At 45.8% G+C, this 16,883-nt stretch overlaps 1 protein-coding gene across 4 annotated transcripts in view; it reads left to right on the top strand.

Annotated features, from left to right (window-relative positions):
• The window catches only part of Brinp2 (bone morphogenic protein/retinoic acid inducible neural-specific 2), a 111,264-nt gene extending 94,640 nt beyond the window's left edge, over positions 1–16,624 (top strand). For 3 of the 4 annotated variants that reach the window (XM_006496837.1, XM_006496836.1, XM_011238810.1), the window contains 4 exons: positions 6,810–6,915; positions 10,413–10,649; positions 12,378–12,600; positions 14,575–16,624. In XM_006496837.1, coding sequence (XP_006496900.1) covers positions 6,810–6,915; positions 10,413–10,649; positions 12,378–12,600; positions 14,575–15,691 — 1,683 coding nt within the window. In that variant the 3' untranslated portion in view covers positions 15,692–16,624. The remainder of the gene's footprint in view (positions 1–6,809; positions 6,916–10,412; positions 10,650–12,377; positions 12,601–14,574) is intronic. The other variant, NM_207583.2, reaches the window with a different exon arrangement.
• Positions 16,625–16,883: the final 259 nt, after the last annotated feature.

Raw genomic sequence — 16,883 nt, 5'->3', positions numbered from 1 at the left:
GGCAGGAAGGAAGGAAGGAAGGAAGGAAGGAAGGAAGGAAGGAAGGAAGTCTTACCTGTCTCTAGACCTACCATTTTGCACATGTGTCAGATAAATCTGCTTACCATGCATATGAATACCTGTGCATACATTTAGTTGAAATAAACAGCCATCTATTCAAGGCAATATGAGTATAAAGATGACTTGTAGAGACTTCTGTAAAGTCACATACTGAATCTACTGCAGACATCTGTGGCTTGGGAGAGGTTGCTCACACGCTGAGCATACTCCTTCAGATTCTTGTTTGGAAATATGTTTCTTCTTTAAAATATCCTCACCTGCCTTATTCTCCCACTTCTTTTGTTTGAATGCTGTGTTCTCTGTTTATCAAATTTTTCTGAAGCCCATGGCTTTGTCTTACAAACAGCTTCCCTTGGATGCAGAGCAGACAATGGCCCCTACTGAAGGTTATCTCCCTGTTCTATCTGCCATCAGTGCAGGGACCACATCCCTACTCATGGTCTTATACTAGTTCCTGATGTCTAGAAGAACATGCTTAGCCTCTATTCTGTATTAGCTGAATCCCCGACAGTCAGCTCCTTTTATGTACAGTATCTGTCTTCACATAGCGCTCAGTCAGCTCTCTCCAGAAGAAAAATAATTGGTCTAAGTTGATTTTCAGCTCATGTACCCAGCAGGGTTTGCAAAGCCTCTGCCATGGGTTCCTAGACATACTCCTTAAGTTTACAATGGAGGAATGAAAGATAAGCATTCAAAGTCACATTTCTTATAATGCCTGCGGATGGTTCCAGAGCTATAGCCACTGCCCGTTTTCTCAAAAAAGGGACCACTATCCCTGGAAGCGTTTTTTTGTTTTTTGTTTTTTCCTTTTTTGGAACTCTCCCAAGGACATATTGAATATGAAATGAATATCCACTTGCCACTGCACTGACTGGCCTAAGGTTTTCTCTGGCAGTACAATGGGTTCTCCCCATAGGATACAACTCGGAAAACCATGCATAAAAAGGGATGATTTCCTATTTTCTCCACCCTTCGCAGTCTTTAGTGAGGTGTACGGATTTCAAAGACATTGTGCTAGGTTGAGGATCAAAGGGCTATGTTGGTATCCTACCTCACAGCTCTGCTTACCTGCTGGGTGTGGTCTGCAGCATGACTGTCAGCAGATTCTGCCTCTTCTCTCATATACTTACCACTTACAGATCCAAGTAGGATGGTCCAATGGCCAGGATGCACCCTGCAGCATATCCTTGTGGTCCTTTACACAGTAGCACTTGCCGAAGCATTGCCTCCTTTCTACGGAGCATGCCTTAGCAGTAGTCTTGTAGGGCTCCATCTCATTCATTACTCTTATCATTGGGTGGAGATGAATGGGGTGAGGGGGAGGGCTCTGCCCACCTGCTCTGCCTACAGGAAGTGAAAAGTCCTCTAGCACACCTGCCCGTGTCATTTCTCTAAGCAAACTCGTGGTTACTTTCCACTCTTGCTCAGTAGCTTCTTTGCAATAATGAAGAGAAACAGGTGCCCTGCCCCCTCTGCTTTGTCCCTCTGGTAACCAGTAAACCGGCGGCGGCACTGTGGTGTTATAAGGCTCGCTCTGATCAGCACACACTTCCGAAATAGGATTTGTCTCATTACATTCCGTCTGTTCGCATGCCTGTTCCCCATTTCCCCACACTCACAGTGACAGTGGGCCTTAAAGCAGTAGGGATTCTACTGTAGGCACATAGCGCCGAGTCCCTTTACAGCATCTGGCATGTGGCAAGATGTTCAACAAAATGCTTGAGAGGTGAAACTGGGCTATAGAGTTTAGAGGAAAACAACACAAGTGGAGCGAAACTACTTGGGTTTCAGCCCTCCCTCATGCTTACTGTTTCTGTGACCTTGAGGAGCCATTGAACTCCATTTGTCTCTTCCATAACCTGAGTTGCTAACCACTCAATTCACCCCTTCACAGGACTTTCAGCTACTATGGCTACTCTTTTTTTTTTTTTTTAATATTGAAATACTCCCTTTAATCTTTCAGCCTAACCATAGCCATGCTCCCCTCTGGCTCCTACAGATCACTTTTTGGTGGCAACCAAAGGGCAAAGGCACCTCAGGAAGTCTCTGGAACCCTTTGGGATAATCAGGCTGGCATCTCTACCCATTAGTTACTGCACTCACATTCTACAGGATGGTAAAGATGACGGTGGCCATTCCTGCCCGACTCTGCTATAGGGTTGGGTGACACCAGATGATATCACCCAAAGAAAGGAAGAAGGAAAGCTATGTGCAGTGTGAAAGGTTGTGTGGATATGGATATGTCTGCAATTTCCTAGAAGGGATCAGCACCACAAAGAAGAGAAATGTCCTCTTTCATAATTATAATTCACCTTTTTTTGGCAGAAGGATATGGAAGGACTTTGAAGAGGGATTGAAGAGCCCATGAGCTGACTGAACAGAGCCAGTCAGAAGCCAGCTGGACCCTAGGCAAAAGGGAGAATTTCTCATAGCCCATCCAAAAACAAAACAAAAAAAAAAAACAAAAACAAAAAAAAAAAACAAAAAAAAAAAACTTGGAAAAGCTACAGCATCCTGAGATTCACTGTAAAGCCCTTTTAAGCACACACACTATCTCAGTGCTCTTTGTGCCTCAGCCCTGGTGCTCACCATTAGAAGCCCACTTTTCTCTGCTCTTAGCATTGCATGCCCCACCCCCACCCCCAGGTAAGGGCAGTAGCAATCTGGAAGTGAGAAGGGGGAGGGGTGTAGGCTCACTAGAATGATGCTTTGCGCAGACTGGTATTATGGAAAATTGGATGCGCTAATGAACTCGAGAAGCATCAGGGCTTTCGGAAGGCAGGATGGTCTCTGTCAACAGACCAATTAGCACACAATTATTTTCCCCTTCTGAAAGCTTATCTGAGGCACTTTTTGAAATGTGTGCGCCTGAGTGAACTGCACTTTCTGTTACCTCTATGGACCCTTTTAATAATCGCCCAGAGCTGTCTGCCCCTTCACTGACAAAGCTGCAGGATTCTCTAGACTTGCCCTTTACAGACAAGGCCTTCATCACAGGGTTTGGGAGTAGGACTATCTCAGCCTATACTATTTACATAAGTCAGTGCCTGACACAAGACCCTTTTGCAGGCCCCTTTCTTCTTCCTTCCTCATTGCCTATCCAGGGAGGAGAGAGATGGTCTCAGAATAGAATAGAGATAAAAAGAAGTATAACTGTGGGATCTAGTGCAGTCTGATCAAGCCTTCCTCATGAAGATCGGCTTGCCACCAGCCTCTCTGTCGGGACATGGCTGTAACATCAGGGTATTATACCTCTTCATTCTCATCCTTGCTTCTCTAGCAACAAAAGGACACACCTATTCTCAGTGGTTGATCGTCTTCCTGACATTCAGACTAGCAGAGGGAAAAAAAAAAGAAATCACAAGCCAGCCTCAGCATGCTGAAAAAGATGGAGGGAAGTGGATGAGTGTGTGCCGCCTAAGAAAAGGCTTGGGTGTCGGAGGGAGCACAGAGAGCTTCTGCCGTGGCTCTCTCTGACCTGCCTTTCCCTGCATGAAGCTAAGTGGTGACTGGGTAGATGGAAAATCCGGAGTTAAGTTTTGTGGTTTTTTTCCCATGGCCAGCTTGCCTTGAGGTAGGACCAAGCTAGTTTCTCAATATCACAGTGTGCCACCTTACCCCTGCCATTCACACAGGTTTCACTAAATTGTGCTGGTTCTTGGCCATGGCTCTTCTCATGGGGAGTTTTATAGAAAGAGGAGACTTGGCCTTGAAGGAAGTCTGACTCTGTCTTCCAGTATAGTCTGACCACTAGTCAGCTACTCACTCAGTAGGACGCATTCTGTACATAGTGTCCACAGGTGAAGAGAGGCCAGCCTGAGAAGGTCCACCGGAACACTGGGATCTGCGTAACATATTCCCACTGGTCTGCTACACCAGTGCCATAGGGGAGGGAACTGTCACATTCTTCGGTGAGTTAATACTGACTGAACTGAATTCAAGAATATGCTGACTTAATCCTAGCCCCGTAGGATACAACATATAAAGTACGGAGTAGGTCATTTAACTTATCTAGCTCTTATTTTCTTAATCTCTGATAGACAGATAGTAAATGAAGAAGTGAGGATATGAAGGCTCCTAGATATGTGTCAGAAGAAGGTTTATTGTAGATACAAGGGAAAGAACAGCTAGAGGCACCGTCAAGAGTCAGCACCGAACCAGGCAATGAGGAGGGGAGAGCTAGGGAAAGAGAGAAAGGGGTTGGGGGAACTGAGGGCCAAGAGGCCTCGAGCAGGCCAGGAGAAAAAGAAGCCATGAGAGCTCATAGGCAAAATGGCTGAATTGTATAAGGAAGAGAAGCTTGGGGAAGGAACACAGAGAAGCCTAGCCCTTGGGAGGAAGGGGTTGAGGGTAGAGGGCAGGGTAAGAAGTGCTGGGAGGAACCCCAGGTACTGAGTGAGACTTATGGGACCTAACAGATAGCAATACCAACGTCCAGTCATTACCGTTTGTTTTGTCTAGTGTTAGCCCTTGGAGGAGGGCAGATCATTAGCATATTAGGTAGACTGGCCTGTATAGAATATTGTCCAGAATTTGATGACATTTTTAGGTGGACTAAGTTCATTTTAGTTAATACAACCCTTTGCCTTATTTTTCTCAGGAATTGAAATGACACAGATCTACAGTCTGAAAGCGCCAATGTTAACATTATTTATTTATTTACTTATTTATTTATTTACTTATGGACTTATTTATTTAATTTAGGGCTTATTCCTGTGATCCTTGCACTTAGGAGGCTGAGGCAAGAGGACTGGTATGAAGACTAGCTGGGCAATATCATAAGTTCCAGGCAAGACTCCCTTATAATCAGTCAATCAATCAAACAATCAATCAATCAGCCAATCAATCCCGAAGACTCTTCTGCTTTTCAGATACCACCAGGCCAGCCACTCAGCTCTTTGGATTGTGGTTTCTTTGGGGAAAAGTGGAAGGGTTCAGATATGGTTCTGAGAGTGAGATGCTGGAGCAGCTGATGGAAGCTCAGGGACCAGTTCTGACTCCTTTCCCAGTGTCTGTGGTATCATTCGATCTTCCACTTGACAACTTTATTCTCCATGCAGTTTCTAAACCTAGGTAAACAGGATTCCCTCTGCGATGTCTTCTGCAGTTTGGGTTCCATAGGGAGATAGGCATGTACCTAATGTAGTTTGGATTCTGTGCTGAAGATCCTGATGTCTTTCTTTTTAAAATTTTCTCCTTATGACATATTTACCATAACTCCTCTACTGTCTACTTCCTGCACACACACATTTTTATTTAGTTGGTTGGTTCAGTGTTTTAGTCCTCTGTGTAGCCCTAGCTGTCCTGGAACTTTCTCTATAGACCAGGCTGGCCTCCAGCCCAGAGATCCATCTGCTTGCCTCTAGTTCCCCAATGCTGGGATTAAAGGCATGTGCCATCACCACCAGCTTCCTCCTACTTATCTTAAGACTTGCTTCAGTGGTGGTTTTTGTTTGTTTGTTTGTTTTGTTTGTTTTATTTTTTTTTGTTTTGTTTTGTTTTGTTTTTCTGCTCTATTTGTTTTCCCTCAGCCTAGGGACATGCTTCGTGTGACTCATCCTTTGGTCACAACTCCTTCTGTCACTCATTTGTAATCCTACCTGCCCTTCTTGAATGACTCATTTCATAGCTTATATATCATTGTGCCTTCCTCCCTGAAAAGACTAAAACACATTACTCATACATTCTCAGGCTCACTGCTTGCTTAGGCTATACCAGACACCTCACTAGCTGCTACTGACATCACGGCGGGCAAAAATAAATATGAACTTATGTCTGTGGAGTCTACAGTGTGGGAACCAGGCACGAATCAAGTACTCTCAGGAAAGGATGTAAAACTGCCGCTCACGTGCCGGCTACAAAACACAGGTGCCCGGAGCTACAAGAGGGGGCCAGCAGTACCAGGTAGACCCTCGGAAGGACTTCAGAAAGGCACCCTATGAATGTTTGATGAATTGGGTGGACTCGAACAGGGGCTGTTCAATAAATACTCCTTGATTGGTTGATTGATTGTTGGCAAAGACTTGGGAGCTCCCGAGAAGAAAGGGCCTCCAGTTCCCATCATTCTTATTACATAATTATTTCAGTGAATTTAAAGCTCCCCATTTTTCATCTTATACTTTAAACATCAAGGAAAACTGATGGGCCAACTTTATAATATTTTAAAATACGGTGTTTGGAATATTACGTGGCTATAAGAGCTTATGTATATTTAATATTCTTATTAAAATATGTAGTAAGCCCATGGCTGATTTTCTCTAAGGACATCTTGGTGCTGAGGTGGAACTTAAATGTTTAATGCTAATAATAATACTCATAACTTGTATTTCTCTAGTGCTTTTCATCTTCAGGATCTCTAAAACCTGATGTGAGCACTACATCAAGTGGATGTAACTAGCTCACTCACAGGCTACCAGGGTCCACGTCTGTCCCTTTGCTTCCATCTAGATGAGGGACAGGGGAGACATCGACTTGAAAGTTTTACTCCATATTCAACTTCCTGGCTATACATTTGCTTCCCTTTAAAAGGCTCTCAACCACATGCAACTGTGCCACCAACCACACAGAATTAGATGTTCACTAACTCAGGATGAAGAGACAAAGTCACTTCAGATTCCTATGAGATGCAAATGCAGTTCCTTAGGTCAGGGTCAGGACACAGAGTCTCCAAGTAGATGGCTAGAAGCCAAGAGCAGAGAGAAATCTTCCTCTTGTTTTTTTGAGTTCATACCCTGTCCCTTCTTCTCTAGGTCACAGAGACCAGGACTGGTCCACTGGGCTGCAGCAACTATGACAACCTGGACTCAGTCAGCTCTGTCCTGGTTCAGAGTCCAGAGAACAAGGTGCAGTTACTGGGTAAGCAGATGCAGGGTGGTTTCACACGGCTCAGGCCTGGTGGGAATTCCAGATCCTTGAGAAAGGAAAGATCTTGTTTTCTCATTTGTATATGTTATCGGGGGTCAGGGTCTGGGATGGCTGTGTCCAGGCTCTTGGCCTCCCCTTGAGAGTATTGAAATAAGGATCAGATGGATTTGCTAAATGAGCAAAGGAAATTCATTCAAAGCAAATCAGTGGTACAGATCAGAAATCAACTGTCAGAATTGACAGCAGGCTTCAGGAATGAAGGTACTCAAGGGCCCAGATTACGGCCTCAGCCTTCCTTTTATGGAGTCCAAGAGGAGGAGGAACTGGTTATTAGGGGCAAGGATGACTCTCTACTTAGATACACAGATTAAATCCCATGACCATATTTTGTACTGTTAATGTTCTATCCCATAATGTGTGAGTTTAACCAAATGCACATCCAACTATGCATAGGCATAGGGTGGTGTATAACAGAGTCTTCCAAACAGATCACTTGGGGACACAGTTTTATCTTATGGCCTATGTGCTCAAAAGCAGTCTAGGCCACATTGATTCCCTTGCTTCAGACCTGGGTGCAAGCGGAGTACAAGTGAATAGAATGTAACTTTGATGGGCTATAGAGAGGAAGAAAAGCATACTCTGTTGTTCAGAGCAGAGTGCATGAGCAGTTCCTTGAAGGTGGGAGTGCTAGGTTGCTAACAGTTGCTAGGTGCATTGTTTGGAGTAGTGTGTGTGTCTGTGTGTGTGTGTCTCTGTGTGTGTCTGTGTGGGCGCGCACACATATAGCACATGCAGGTAAAAGCTCTAGGCTGCCAATTGTATTTGCAATAGAAGTGTTTACATAGCTCTAAACAACTAGAGTCCTGGATTATTAAGTTTATGCTTACCTGCCTCAGTTAAGTCCTTCTTAAGCCAAGAATCACCACAAATCCTAGGACCAGCATGTAGCAACTTTCCATCAGTTCTGAGGGAAACCCTGTAAGGGTCTGCCCCATTCTAGTGACTGATTGCTCCAGCCACTTGGCATCTACACCCTTCCAGTGTGTTCCTTTTCAAAATCTGTAACATTATCCCATAGGGATCAGACACAAGACCTTATAAGCCTAGAACTAGTTTGGTGATTGCTTTTTATTACCAAAGTCACACTCAGGAACAAATGGCCTTAACACCTGTGATTGTGGTCTCACTAACTCTAGCTCAGAGAGGAGATCTACAGGCTCTGGGACAACTGATCTATAATCACAGCAAGAAAGTGGCTCTTGCTTTCCATTTCCCTGTCTGTGGTCCTCCATGAGAACTTCAAAGCCAGGAGTGGGATTTGGAAGAAATGAGCAGGAACATTTGGACTGGAGACAGAATAGAGCAAAGAAAGAAAAAGAAAAGCCCACTGTTGTAGGTTCAAAGACTGAGGAACAAGTGGAAATACCCAATTCCAGCTTTGTTCCTCAAGTGCTTCAGAGAAGAACTATGCAAACTGATTCAGTCGGAGAAGTTCATTTTTCATAAGTAACTAAATTGGCCTCAGTTTAAGATATTACTATCCCAGCATTACAAAATCAATAGCCCTCAACCCAGGATCTACGATTACAAATTTCAAGCAGTCTGAGCCAGATGCCACCAACATTGCTTTAGGAATCAACAAACATACAATAAAGGGAGTAAAAGACTTATTTAGAGACCCCAAGATAACTAATATCTCTCTTCTCCTATGTCCCTGTAAGAGTTGGATGTGTGTCTGGAAATTAGCAGTGAGCAAGGTTCAGAATGCCTGGTGGTTCATTTGGAATGGTTTATGCTGTTTAATTTTATAGCCCATCACTCCTTCAGACATTGCTCAGGGCACCAACTTTATAGCAATGGGAAATGTTCTGGTGAGGAGGAGGGAGGCCGTGGGGACATGGAGGGAGATTACGTGAGGAGGGTAAGTGTTGAAAGCAAGCATGTGGGTTGGGTATCCGTGTTGAAGGGGCACTGTCAAGTGCCATGGTGGGCACAGAATCCAGAAAGGGAAATTTCATAGCAGTTCCAAGTAGGAGGCGGACTTCATGTGAGAACAGAAAACCTCCACGGCTGTTGACAACTTTAAGTTGTAGTGTGAGGTCTGCTGAGGCTGGGACACACACTGTGAGCTCTTTGATTCCCTGCCAAGGACAAAGTCAAGGATGTAAAAATAAAGCGGCAGCCGACATTTCAGGAAAGGGGCTCCTTATACTCAGGAGTCCTTCTACTCAGCATTTCTCTGGTACAAGATCTAACAATATCCCTACGGAAAGAGTTTCCTGTAAATGTAACCCACATTCCATCCATCCATAAGCCATTTCTACCCTTCCTTCATCCTTTGTAAGCATCCAACAGCCACCTTACCTGTGGCTTGAAGCCATCCTGGAGTATATTCTACTTGTAAACTGATATACTTCTTATGAGAAATCTGAAGCTTAGAGTAGTTTGGTACATTGTATCCAAGACCAGTAGAGGCCAGCTTGAAGAGGAAGTCATCCCAACCTATACAGGCCAAATGGCCAGATGAATCTTGAGGCATAGGCTACCGTCCTGTATTCATATCTTAAGAGTTAAATCATACTGTGATAGGCAACCATTCCCACATAAGCAGTGTCACCTTGTGAAACAGGCAGTGACAGACAGCAGTGTTGGGACTTGAGTTGGCCACTGTGGTCAGTTGACTTTTATTTCCTCATTTAAAACAAGAACAACAAACATCAATATGAAGTTGGACATGGTGACAAACACTGGTACCAGAACTTAGTGGAGGAGAGACAGGAAGATCAGGGGTTTTTAATTCATCATCAGCCATGTAAGGAATGTGAACCCAGCTTTTTTGAGGGAACAAAATAAAACAACAACAGCAGCACCCTTTACAGTGGGAAGGCGCTGAGAGCTACTACCAATTTGCCTGTCGTGCCTATCCCCATCTCACAACCAGAACAACATCTTCAGTTATCCAGGCTGGACTGGGAGGCTCAGAATGGTTAGCATTTAGTAATGTCTGAGCATGCCTACTGCCAAGTTTCATGAAACTCTAAGCAGGATGGCTGGTGGAGGCAGAGCAAGCTCAGCAAGTCTCAAATTTGACCCCATAGGGGCTTTAAACTTATTTTATCTGAACCATCTTCCTATTTTTCTCCAAGAAGAGCTGATGTGTAGCCAGAAAGTCAGTTCTTAGGATAGACATACTCTCAATTGGGCTGATGTGAAGAGTTAGGCTAAGCCTGGGGCTTTGATGTTTCTCATCTGCCTATTCAGATCCTCCCCCACCTGTCACAGGGGCTAGGAAGGCCCTCTCTTCCAACCAGCTCAGCAAGATCAGACCCTGGGGTGACCATCCTCAGGCCCAGTCAGCAAAACCCGTTTGGATTCCTACAGCCTTGGGGTGTGAGAAGACAGAGTCATTCTTCCGCCCACCCAGCCCCCCCCCCCCCACACACACACACTGGTTCTGCTCACTGACTCCTCGTTCCTCTCTTCCCCAGGCCTGCAGGTGCTGCTCCCTGAACACCTGCGTGAGCGGTTCGTGGCTGCAGCACTCAGCTACATCACATGCAGTTCTGAGGGCGAGCTGGTCTGCAGGGAGAATGACTGCTGGTGCAAGTGCAGCCCCACATTCCCGGAATGCAACTGTCCTGATGCTGACATTCAGGCTATGGAAGACAGCTTGCTGCAGATCCAAGACTCCTGGGCCACTCACAACAGGCAGTTTGAAGAGTCCGGTAAGCAGGCTACTAGCTGGGAATTTTCCCATAACAAAGAGTAGATGCTGTGAGGTACAGAGCTAGAAAATGAGGAGTCTGACCTGGATTTCAACATACTATTTTGGTGAGCTTCTAAGGGAAGAAAGATTATTATGGTCACCAAGGGTCTTAAGTGGTGTGTTTTTTTATGCAAATAATTACAGTACCTAACTTAGAAGTGTGTGATAACTTAATAAACTAAGATAAATATCATTGAAAGTATAGGTTTTGTCAGTTCTGCTGGCTACTGATTTCATGGTGTCTAGCACAATGCTTGCACACGATAAATAGTTGCTGAATATATGAGGTGTATATATAGAATGGTTCTAGTTGGTACCCAGTGGAAACCACCTGTTGCTTGTTGCTGCTGTAACTAATTATCAGTGTCAGCTTAAGACCTGGAGTCTGCAAGGTTAGATTTGCTTCCTGTCCTATTACTGACCAGCTGTCCAGCTTTGGCTTAACCACAGAGCTCTTCAGTGCTAGGACATCCTCATCTTTAAAACAGAGTGACAGCAGGAGGTCAGTACCAGAAGCTATTAAAAAAAAAAAATAAGTCAAGTTCGAGACCCTGGCCCATGCTTTGAGCTAGGAGTAGTAGGCTCTGTTTTACAACCCTTCAGCTTTCACCACTGTGAGGAACTAGAGGGGAATAAATGACCTCTACCATGTGGGTCAGGTGCTGGCAGGTCCCAAGCAAAGCAAAGAAGTGAGCCCTGAGCATGAGTTCAGAGAGCACACTGTGCCGAGGAATCTCAGAAGGCCTTATACTGAGAGGCTGGAGGCAGAAATCAAGTCTCTTCTCTACTAGCTTCAGCGAAGAGTGCCTATGTGATCATGAGCCTGAGAGAGCCAGAGGATCTTAGAGAATCAGAGAGCAGGCTGTGGAGGGGAAGGCTCAGGGACCAAATGTTTCTAAGATTTCTTAGCTGGGTACAGTACCTCTCTGTGCCAATATTTGCCTATCATTGAGCCTGTTTACCTTTTTCACTAGAGAGACTTGGTCTAAGAGAGACAGAAAGGGGGAGGGGAGAGGAGGACGGATGAACTGGGAGAAGTGGGGAGGAGCATTGTAATCGGGGATATATTATATAAGAGAAGAGATAGTTACATGGGTGAGTTATCTGGAGGAATAAAAGAAAAATAGATACATCCCAAGGCTATCACTAAAACTAGGATTTCTAGCCATTGGAAGAGTGACAAGAGACCTGTTTTGAAAATCAAAGACTTACTGGATTAATAACCTCTGAAGCTGGGGCTGGAGAGATGGCTCAGTAGTTAAGAGCATGAAAGGCTCTTTCAGGTGACTTGAGACTGGTTGCTTGCAACCATGTTGGGTTGTTTACAACCACCTGTAATTACTGCTTCAGGAGACCTAACCCCTCCTTATGGTCTCTGTGAGTCACTGCACACATGTAGCAAAGACACAGAACATATGAATGCACATTTGAATAAATGAGTAAACATATGAATAAACATCTGAATAAAAATGAACAAATTTAAAAAATAGCATCCTAAAGCTATATTTCATGGTATGCTAATTAATTTTTAATAAAGCCATATGTAATTTTAAAACTTAGTGGATGTGAATGAGCCCACTTTCTTATGCAGTGGCTCTGAGGGGCCTCTGGGACTGAGGAACGAACAATCTGTGTTCCCAGGACTACATAGCTTCGCTCTGCTCAGACCCTTTCCTTTTGCCCACAGAAGAATTCCAGACCCTGCTGAAGAGGCTCCCCAGTGACCGGTTCCTGAACTCCACAGCCATCTCCCAGTACTGGACCATGGACTCTAACCTCCAGCACCGTTATCAGCAGCTGGGAGCCAGCTTGAAAGTCCTGTTAAAGAAGATGCACCGGATCGTCCGCCGCCTCTTCAATCTCTGCAAGCGCTGTCATCGGCAGCCTCGCTTCCGCCTGCCCAAGGAGAGGTGAGCACGCAGGCTTGGAGCCTGCGCCCAGCAACTCCTGGCTTTAGCTGCTGAGGCCAGGAAAGATGCTGTGGTCAACATGGAAGAACAGAATGTGGTGACCCATTCAGTCATTCTGGACCTGCAGACTCGGCTCCCCTATTTGTCACTTCCAATCCTCAGTTGTGTATGAAGTTAAAGGAGCCTTGTGTCCCTTGTGTATAAACTGTAGTCGATTTGAATACTAGTCTAATAACCCCAACTCTCACTTGTTTTTTTCCAAGTCTTCTAGTGAGGAAAGAGTTGAGTTCAAGCTCACATATCAAGTGCAGATGATGAGAGTAGACATGTTAGATTGTTTCAAACAAGTGACTCACACTTGCCTGAGTCATGGGAGGGAAGGAAGCTGAGACTCAGGCTCTTCCCATAGGCTGGGAGTAGTCTATGATAGGATCCATTTATTTATTTACTCATTCATATGTGTGTTCATTAAAAATGTATTACTCATCTAGTCCATGCCCTGCTATTTAGCTACAGAGGACACCATTGACAAGGAAAGATTTAGCAAACATGTAAATACATAAAAAATTTAAAAACCCTGAGTGAAATTAATGGGGGCAGACACAAGGACATAATTTTTAAAAAAAAAGTAGCAAAAGCATTAAAAAGGAAAGTTCTGAAGAGGCAAAGGCTGGAGAGAAAAGCTTCCTAAGAGAAGGGAGTCTTGGACAGCTTGTGCAAGAACAGATAGGCATCCCTGCGATGTGCAGGGGAGGATATACTCTGGCAAGTATAGCTCCTCTCACATGCCGTTCTAACTATGCCACCGGAAAGGAGGGAGGTAGCAGTGTTATCCATAAGTCAGGCCAGCAGGGGTTATTGAGATGGCTAATATTTCTTTCAGCAACTAATTTCTAAATGCCCATCATGTCCAGGACACAAGCTTGCTCTCTGAGAGTGTGTTAGTAGACCTCACAGGGTCCCTGTCCTCACTGTACTTCCAAGAAGCCAGCTATAAATAAAGTGCCCAATAAACCAGTAGTAGTTTTATATGCAGACAGTTGCCGTGGATTAAACAAGAACATAGTGATGAGACATTGACTGGAGTTGTCCTTTGGTAGAGACTCTGGGAACAGCCTATTTAGGAAAGACTTTAAGGTGGGCATGAACTTGGCAGGAGTATGAAATGTCTGAAGAGCCATGCTATAGGGAAACCTAAGAAGCTAGATTTGATACATGACATTGAAAAGCCTCCAGTTTTGAAAAAGGGGGATGACAAGATGACCTGAATGAAATTGGGCTTGCAGGACACATTTAATGACAAATATTTATGGCTGATCCACCATGCAGAGCTCCAGACTTAACTCAGTTGGTCCAAAGTAGAGCAATAGGGTCTCCATCACTTAGAGGTCTTGTGGCTTTGTTCTTTTCCTCAACCTCTCCCTCATACCCTACCTATTAGTCACTGCCCCAACACTCTTACGGAGGACAAGATATGCACTGTAAGGGAGGACAGTGGTGAGCACTCCTGGGGAGGACAGTGGTGAGCACTCTTGGGGAGGACAGTGGTGAGCACTCCTGGGGAGGACAGTGGTGAGCACTCTTGGGGAGGACAGTGGTGAGCACTCCTGGGGAGGACAGTGGTGAGCACTCCTGGGGAGGTCAGTGGTGAGCACTCTTGGGGAGGACAGTGGTGAGCACTCTTGGGGAGGACAGTGGTGAGCACTCCTGGGGAGGACAGTGGTGAGCACTCCTGGGGAGGACAGTGGTGAGCACTCCTGGGGAGGTCAGTGGTGAGCACTCCTGGGGAGGTCAGTGGTAAGCACTGTTAGGGAGGACAGTGGTGAGCACTCTTGGGGAGGACAGTGGTGAGCACTCTTGGGGAGGACAGTGGTGAGCACTCCTGGGGAGGACAGTGGTGAGCACTCTTGGGGAAGACAGTCGTGTGGTATGCATCTTCCTCTGACTCTTGCTTCTTTATTTTATCCTTTCAAGATCCTTGTCTTTCTGGTGGAACCGAATCCAGTCCCTTCTCTACTGTGGAGAAAGCACCTTCCCTGGGACGTTCCTGGAACAGAGCCACAGCTGCACCTGCCCCTATGACCAATCTTCCTGCCAGGGCCCCATCCCATGTGCCTTGGGGGAAGGGCCTGCATGTGCTCACTGTGCTTCAGACAATTCCACGCGCTGTGGGAGTTGTAACCCTGGTTATGTGCTAGCCCAGGGACTGTGTCGGCCAGAGGTAGCTGAGTCCCTGGAGAACTTCCTTGGGCTGGAGACAGACCTGCAGGACCTTGAGCTGAAGTACCTGCTGCAGAAGCGAGATAGCCGCATTGAGGTACACTCCATCTTTATCAGCAATGACATGCGCCTGGGCAGCTGGTTTGATCCTTCCTGGAGGAAGCGGATGCTCCTGACCTTGAAGAGCAACAAGTACAAGCCCGGGCTGGTGCATGTGATGTTGGCCTTGTCCTTGCAGATCTGCCTCACTAAGAACAGCACCCTGGAACCGGTCATGGCCATCTACGTGAACCCCTTTGGGGGCAGCCACTCAGAGAGCTGGTTCATGCCTGTTAATGAGGGCAACTTCCCAGACTGGGAAAGGACTAATGTAGACGCAGCTGCCCAGTGCCAAAACTGGACTATTACTTTGGGGAACAGGTGGAAGACTTTTTTTGAGACAGTCCATGTTTACCTACGGAGCCGAATCAAGTCCCTGGATGACAGCTCCAACGAGACAATCTACTATGAGCCCCTGGAGATGACTGATCCCTCCAAGAATTTGGGCTACATGAAAATCAACACCTTGCAGGTCTTTGGCTACAGCCTGCCCTTTGACCCGGATGCTATCCGAGATTTAATTCTCCAGCTGGACTACCCGTATACTCAAGGTTCCCAGGACTCTGCACTCTTACAACTCATTGAGCTTAGAGACCGGGTGAACCAACTCTCTCCCCCTGGCAAAGTCCGGCTCGACCTTTTCTCTTGCTTGCTCCGGCATAGGCTCAAGCTGGCCAACAATGAGGTGGGCAGGATCCAGTCCTCCCTGAGAGCTTTTAATTCCAAGCTGCCAAATCCTGTGGAGTATGAGACGGGCAAACTCTGTAGCTAATGGGGGGAACTACCCCAGTGCTGGTCAGAGAGCTGAACCACACATTCAGGGTGCAAAGATAATCCAAGCCCTCACCTCAGTGCCAACAGAGTGCTTCCAAGAGACCTTTAGCACCTGGGAGATGGGAGCTCAAGGCTTGGACTGAAGCAGGCGAAAGACAATGAAACAGCCACTGCACATGTGCACACGTGCGTACAACGCCCTACCACACACACTCACAGGGAGGCCACAGCCCAGCAGCCTCGAATCTGTAAAGTCGGTGCTCTCTAAAATGAATGCAGTTGAAGAAGAGCTAAGGGAGAGATCAAAGCGGGCTAAATCAGGAAAGAACTGACTGAAGAAAAATGCTTCAAAGTGATTCTTGTCACGGAGGATAGCAAGAGGGGACAGAAGTGGGAGGGGTGGGGACCTCCCCTCTGTGGAGTCACTTTTGTATTCTTTTTAACCAGATTTCTTAAAATGTTGTTGTTCCGTGACTCCCAGCACTGCTTCTTACTTTTTGTACAGCGCCTCCCTGCGCCCTGGAGGCCTCCCTGCACCCTGGAGGCCTTGGGTCTACCGCTCTTGGTGTCCTTAGGAAGTGTGTGCAGTGCTAGGCAGAGGAGCCCACGCTAAGGGCAGGCCACAGCCTCCTTGCTCAATCGCCCGCCCACTTCTTCCTCCTGCCAGCTCCCTCACTTCCTTGGCCTCCCCAGTTTCAGAGTTTTGACTTGTTCCAAGAGCCCCTCACAGTTCATCCGGAGCCCTCTTCCCACAGCACCTGTCTGTTCAAGGAAGCAGTTTTGTCAAGTTAGAGAGACAACATATATGGAAATGTTCTTTTTTTAAAAAAAAAAACAACAAAACAAAAAATATTTATTTTGTGATTGTTTTTCTTGTCAACCTACTTCAGTCACATGAACCTATGAGTAAAGTTTTACTTGGTTTAACACATTTTGAAGACCCTTTTTAGTGGAAAGATGAAAAAGAAACATAGTTCCTTGGCTCACCTAAATGTTTATTATTGTTGTTGTCTGGTAAGAGGATGCACAGTGCCATATGAGAGTGGGTGTTCTTGTGTGTGGTGGGTCCTTGTGTGTGTGTGTGTGTGTATGTATATACAGGAGAGTGTATGTTCACGTATGTATGTGTGTGTGCATATGTATGTGCATGGGAGTATGTGTATGTATGTATGTACATGTACGTATGTGAA

Source organism: Mus musculus, chromosome 1 (genome assembly GCF_000001635.26).
Source record: "Mus musculus strain C57BL/6J chromosome 1, GRCm38.p6 C57BL/6J".
NCBI lineage: Eukaryota > Metazoa > Chordata > Mammalia > Rodentia > Muridae > Mus > Mus musculus.
This window is presented reverse-complemented; position numbering and strand designations above follow the sequence as displayed.